Genomic DNA, 6,692 nt, shown 5'->3' with positions numbered 1-6,692 from the left:
GGGACTTCACTGGCAGTGGTAGCCACAGCAGGACCAGGGAAACATCATTTGGACCATGAGAATCACTGTTTCTCCAGCTTAAAACAAACTGTAAGTAACTTCCCAGATAATGAAGCAGCTTTTTACAATCCTGAGGCAACTAGAGATGCTTGAAGCTAGTCAGTTTGCTTAGAATGCCAGAACCTAAGGAGTTCTTTGGAGTGGCAAAACTGACCTAGGATCTCTTCAAACTGGGCAAGCGACCTAACCATATGAGTCACTGAGGCCAACTGTGTAACTGTGTAGAGCTATAGAGATGCATGATAATAGTATTCCTCGAGAGTTCTTTCCTTACCTGCCACATCAAGGCTTACCATTCATTATAATATATTATTTTCTAATTCCTATAAACTTCCCCTTTGCTGGGCAGAAATTCTTGAGTTCTCTCATGGGTACCATTCAAGCAGTACGATTCATCACAACCACTAATTGATCTTTACTTAAACTTGCCCTAGGAAAACAGAAAGTCCTCAGAGAATATGGATATGTGCAGTGTATGTTGGTTGAATCATAAACAGGAAAAGGTTTCTGTGGGATGTATTTTTAATGAGAACACATTGTTATACTGCGAGCATGTGGCATTCTTGCTTAAGAGAAACATTTACAAGAACACATACACATTTATATCCAAACACCAAATGAAGTACTTTAAATGACCAGTTTGCACCAGAAATAAAATATATTATACAAAACAGGGGTTATATCCACAGTCATTAATCTTCATTTTCTACACAAAACAATAAATTAAATCACATTATATGCAGATAGTTCTACTTACATTAGAATAATAAATTGTAGCTTGTGCGGCTTTAATTTTATTTTTCTACCATACTCCTGGTAGATCTGTATTGTTTGGTAGTCCCATATTTAAAATAACAATGAGTAATATGGCCCAGAAGACAAGGGCTGCAGAAGTAATCCTCCACAGTATCTATTCCATGTCCTCTTGGTTTCAACTATTCACCGTGAACAAACGGGGAACAAAGCTCAGATTCCCAGGACCCAACAAAAAGTCTGCAAACTCACAGCATCTCCAGGTTGTTGAGGGCACCCCATTGCTGTCTTGTAAGTAAGACACACCACACTGGACTTCTTCAGATGTTGGCATTGAATAATAAATAGGATATCCTGTTTTGAAATCCAAATTTTCCTCTTTCTCGACATTTTCTGCCCAGTGATTGTGTGCTATCACAGCTTTGGTCCCCTAGCAAATAAACAATTTGGTAGTCCATGTTACGACTTACACTTTTTGTTGGAAGGGCCCTTTATTCCTGTGCATAAAATGTAGGTCTTTAAACACATGAATCAAAGCAACAGCATTTTTGCTAACTCTTAGTTTTGCTTATTCAAATCTCTCCCTTAAGAATCAATCCACACCTGATACATCAAAGAGCTATTATAACATATGGATTTTTACTTCTGAGATTCAGCTTCCATTGAAACCCTTTCACCATGTTTGAAGTAGCTTAAAACATGAACATTAACTGCATCAGCTGGTTTAGAATTGCTTTACCTTTGGTCTGAATTAACATTAGTGGTTAATGAAAAATTTGAACAAACTCCAATCCAGCACCTTTTGAAAGTCATTTTAATCCTAGAGTCTAGCTGTGGGGTATGCCTGTAAGAGACATTTGTGAGATCTACATGCTGAAAACCAAAGCAAGGCTTGTTGGAATATATGCACATCACAGGCTTGTCCTGCGTGTGTGGTCAAGTTAGCATAAGGGTTCTGATCCAAAGCCAGCTACATTCTTATAGGCAGCACTGTTTTGTCTTCTTTCCCTCTGAGGAAGCACAGAGGTCCTACTCACAAGTTTCTACCTGCTTGGGCAAGATGCCGATGCATCTTGGAGCCACGATGGATGGTGGAGGGGGGAGTGAGGGAGGAAGGGTGGGAAGGACAGTGGCAGCTTGCGATGCCACCCTCTTCTGTTTCTTTCAGAGGATCAAGCTCCTGATTCTTCTGGCTGGGTGTGTCCCAAGCTTCTTGCTGAGTCTGGCTGTTGAAGATGGGCTAAATTATTGGGTATTCTGTAGTTCTAAAGATCAACTGAAAAAGAAACAGATCCCTCTGAACAGCACCTTCTCATTCTCTATGCTTCCACACTGCCCCAAAAACATATTCCATGTTTTCAGTTTTTTCCACTGAAGAAGAAATTTAGCCCGTTTTCAGCTTCCCCATAAAGCGCTAACCACCAGGGCATACTAAAACAGAACCCATGAAATATAGATCGAGGGGCCTAATTTTGGTTGGTGTTTGGTTTTATACTGTATCCACTCAGGATCTGGGCTCTTTGTGTCCCAAGAAACATAAGTATGCACTCTTTTCAGTTTATAAATACTCCCTTAATACTGGTGGTATAATATTTTATTTGGCCTCCTAAAGAGACTTCCACAAATAGTCCTGTATACTCACTCACAGAAGGTGGTGATGCCACGGGAAGCTCATTTCTGAATTGTCACTGTCTGTTGAGGTCTATACAATAGCTTCAATTTTACTGCCAATGGCATAACCTACACTTCCAAAATCAGGAATAATCAGAAAGAAAGTGGTAAAACTGGGACAAAGGGGGCACAGGTTCCTTGAATAAGTTAAGGACCCTAGAACCTGTAAACAGGGAGAACTGATGGGATATTCTAAAGCAAAAGTCTGAATTTTAAGGAAGAGGAGAAAAGGAGACATTCTCTTTCCATACATTTCTCTTCTCCCTCTGTTAAAAATCGCTTCTGAAATGTAAAACAAAAACAAAAACTATTTCAGAGCCTATGGAACTATGTCTGTGGTTCAGGAAAGGATAAGCTGACAGTTCTGGGAAGTGTAATGTTGTATCTGTCGCGGGCAGATACACGATTGATACAGAAAATTATTTCTGGATAAAAGTGATTATCTGGAGAAAACTTTTATTTTTGAGCCCAGAAAAGAAAAATCTACAAAGTTGACAATGATAACTGTAAAACCTACACTTATTTCCAACACAATGAGTATATACTTTCTGTATATACGCCATATATACGCATATATACGGAAAGTATATACTCATTTTGACCTATATAAATATCATCTTGTTTGGCCAGATGAGAAAATACTGATAAAGCTTCCCTTTTAAAATCTGAACACCCTAGACTTCAGGGTAAACATTTATAGGCTGATTTAAGAACTAAAGCCCTATTTATTTTGCTGTATATATCTGGCTTCTGGTGGAATATGAATGATTAGTTGTCAAAGATGCTGCTTAGCAGTTAGGAATTTAAGTCCCAGATTATAATCTCCAGCGATCTTAACCCAAGGTACGCTTGGGACAAACACCTACACTTGTGAGATCTACATGCTCTCTACAAGCGAAGGTTTCCAACTTAATGGAGTTTTGGTGACTCATATGATGATTTTCAGGAGGAAAGAAGTGGAAATAGACATGTAAATAAGCAATCAATCTTAAGAACCCCAGAACTGCTTTAATTTTGGAACAGAATGGCATGTATCTATGAAACCTCATGATTTGTCCTGCCATCTTTAAAAAAAACTAATGCCTTATTTCTACCATTTTATCTGGGGATATAATATTAACTTTAGAACTATTCCTGTCCCTGAAGTAGAAATAAAAGATATTTGCTTTAAAAATGTTACAGTTATCAGGCCCCCATATAAATTCCAGAAGGGTTAGAAATGTTTATATCCAAAGACTGCAACCAGGTAGAGTGATTTTCTCCCTGTACATAGGCTTGAAATTTACATTTTTTTCACAAACACAAGATAGTATAAAATGAATATCTCTAAAACACATTGAAAACATCATTGAAAAATAAAAATGAGAGAGAAATAAGCTCTCAATTCACAAAAAAAAAAAAGATGGATGCAAACCTTCCATTCTGTTTTCACTCTGAAGATTTCTGAGCTGTTAAATGTTTTCTCTCCTATATTTTACTTCCCAAACTCTCTGCCTACATTGGAATTTCTGGAGCTTGCCTTTCTTGCCTTCTTTTTCCATCTTTTTTTTGAAGTCAGCACTTTTTCCTTTGCATCCTCCTGGAGAACTACAACATAGTCATTTCTGTTGATCATAACTCATTCTGTTATCATGCTCTCCAGCTGCCCGAATCCCGTTTTTTAAATGTAGAGGGGAACTATGCTTCACACAGAAATCATCGATTCACTGAAATAAGCCACTTGGCTGGCTGAAATAGTAGTGACAGAGGCAGACTCCTTCAGGGAAGCATGCTCAGCCAGCTTCCAAGATATTCAGCTTTCACTCTGCCTGCCTCCACTACTACCTGTGTGGACTACACCTTCATCACTACCAAGGAATTGCTTGAATTCCCCTATTTTCCTCCCTATACATGGTCTTTTATAGTCACTAAGGTAATTTTAGAAACTATTTTCCAGATGTTCAAAATGTTACTGAGGAAAGCCCCGAGTGACATAATTACAAGATGGTACACTAATTTGGCAACTCCCTATTCTCTTACCATTTTCTCTATAAATTATCAGCAAAAATGGCAACCTGAGTTTAAACCTATGTATAGAGTACTGGGTACAAAGGAGATATTCAGATATTCAATACTTATTTAACTTTGTCCAAATCCCTTATATCTACACCTAACCCGCTATTGCATGGGTTATTAGTGGATGACTATAACACTGTATAAAGTTGTCCTTGAGGAAAAAGGGCTGCCTTAAACCCTAATTAATTCTAATAAATTCCACCCCTTTATGTTGAAACTCATCGTTTGACCAGAACTGGAAGAGGTCTATCCCTAAAATAACTTTTCATTTAAAACAGAAAAATGGGGTGGGGTGGGGTAACTGGGTGATGGGCACTAAGGAGGGCACTTGATGGGATGAGCACTGGGTATTATACTATATGTTGGCAAATTGAACTTCAATGAAAAAAATGAAAAATTTTTTTAAAAAATAAGACAGATAAATTGATGTACTCCTGTAAAGTCTGTGATCTGAATACATTTCTAGATCTCCGTAATTAAAGCAGCAATTGGCATTTGGCTATGGCCAAGGGGGAGAGAGAAACAAGGAGAAAAAGTGAAGCATCTTTCATCATTGCTGGTTTGCTGTACACTTATTTTGCTTTTAAAATATAAGTGGAATTTAATCTTCAAAATGAAAAAATAGACACATTTTCTAATAGCAAAATATAAGATTAAAATACCTAAAAATAAAGTGTTAGTGTGAAATAGGGCTTTTTTTTACATTAAAAGGTGAAACATTTTAGATTTGCTTTTCTTATATAAATCCTCTTATCTTATTAATAGTTACAACTTTCCAGAATAGCTTTTATGAGACACTGAAGGAGACAGGCAGGAAATCCTTTTTCAAGATACAAAGTCAGGACCTAAATATATACATTGGACAGAGCAGTCCTCAACTTCAAATCTGTCCATCAGCACTAGAAAAAGGAACACTGTATTTCCAACCTTGATATTTTTCATTACATTTTCCTCTTTTTGGATGTTAAATTTTTCCAAGAATATTCTACTTTTAAAAACTTTATTCTAGCTATAAAACATTTCATTTAAGAAAACCACATTTTTGTAGCCTTATGTGACATGCCCCCAAAACCATCAATATATGGAGACATCAGATTTTCAAACACAAATCTAATCATATGCCCTTGAAACAGTATGAACATTTAACAGAGTGAGGCTATATTCTCATATTTGTTTGTCATGAGGTGAAAGGCCAGGAGGCTTATGGTGATTAATAACAGTTCCTGAGCTTCTAAAGAAATTTTACAACAAAATGACTAACTGCTTAAAAGAATGAGTTCCTCAAGAGCGCTCCTTCTGTTCCATTGATGTCTTTCATCCCATCTATCTCCTTAAAGAATCTCAGGCCAAAAGAAAAGGCTTTCTTTTAAGCCACTGAAAAATGGGATCTGATGGAATCTTCCCGTAACTCTCGATGTTTTCCAACGTTACTTTCTTCTTGCTGGCTTCGCCTCTCAATGGTTATTCTGTATTTCTTCCTGTGTAAAGGGAAAGTGAATGTAGTAATAAAACCTTCCTTGGCTACAAAATACTATGGTTTCTCTTACAAAGAATGCCCTCAAGGGACATCTGGGTTTGGGCTGATAAATGAGAAGTGATAGAATATGAAACCCTGGTCAGAGATTAAAGCAGTGTGCCCCAAGGCGTTATGCCCTTACTCAACAAGGAAAATTGGCATGCTTTCTGAAATGCCAAAGAACAAGCCCTCCCCTTTTTCCCTGGGTGCCTTGTGGGTTAAGTCTTGTCTTTCTGCCACAGAAACTCTCCCTAACTCCCAGGATATGTCCGAGATAAAGATCAGATTAAGTGGACTGTGACCAAAGGAACAGGAATACAATTGTTCCCACAAAGAGTCACATACACTCAGGGTTACATTTCCATACAGAAATGAAGAAATCTTGGTCTAATGACTTGGGACTAAGCCACAAACTCAATCACCAAAGATTACAAAGGAATGGACCGCCCTCATGATTTGGGACTATCAGTATCTTGAACACAGATAAATATTACAATTTTACGAGCTTTGGGGCTTAACCACAGTGGCAATTAAATGTGTGGATTCTCCAAATACTGAGCACAGACCAGCCCAAGAATGTGGACTGCTCAGACCCACCTCCTCCTCTTTGGAAGGCAAACCCAGACACCTATTTCTG

General features: G+C 37.8%; 1 protein-coding gene across 2 annotated transcripts in view; it reads right to left on the bottom strand.

Moving 5' to 3' along the window:
- Positions 1-574: 574 nt before the first annotated feature.
- NPR3 (natriuretic peptide receptor 3) overlaps positions 575-6,692 on the bottom strand; it is a 68,356-nt gene continuing 62,238 nt past the window's right edge. For both annotated transcript variants that reach the window (XM_055325674.1, XM_055325675.1), the window contains exon 8: positions 575-6,017. In XM_055325674.1, the coding sequence (XP_055181649.1) occupies positions 5,906-6,017 (112 nt within the window). In that variant the 3' untranslated portion in view covers positions 575-5,905. The remainder of the gene's footprint in view (positions 6,018-6,692) is intronic.

This window comes from Nyctereutes procyonoides, unplaced genomic scaffold, assembly GCF_905146905.1.
Source record: "Nyctereutes procyonoides isolate TBG_1078 unplaced genomic scaffold, NYPRO_anot_genome, whole genome shotgun sequence".
NCBI classification, from domain to species: domain Eukaryota; kingdom Metazoa; phylum Chordata; class Mammalia; order Carnivora; family Canidae; genus Nyctereutes; species Nyctereutes procyonoides.
Note: the sequence above shows the minus strand (reverse complement) of the source record. Positions and strands in the feature narration are given on the sequence as shown.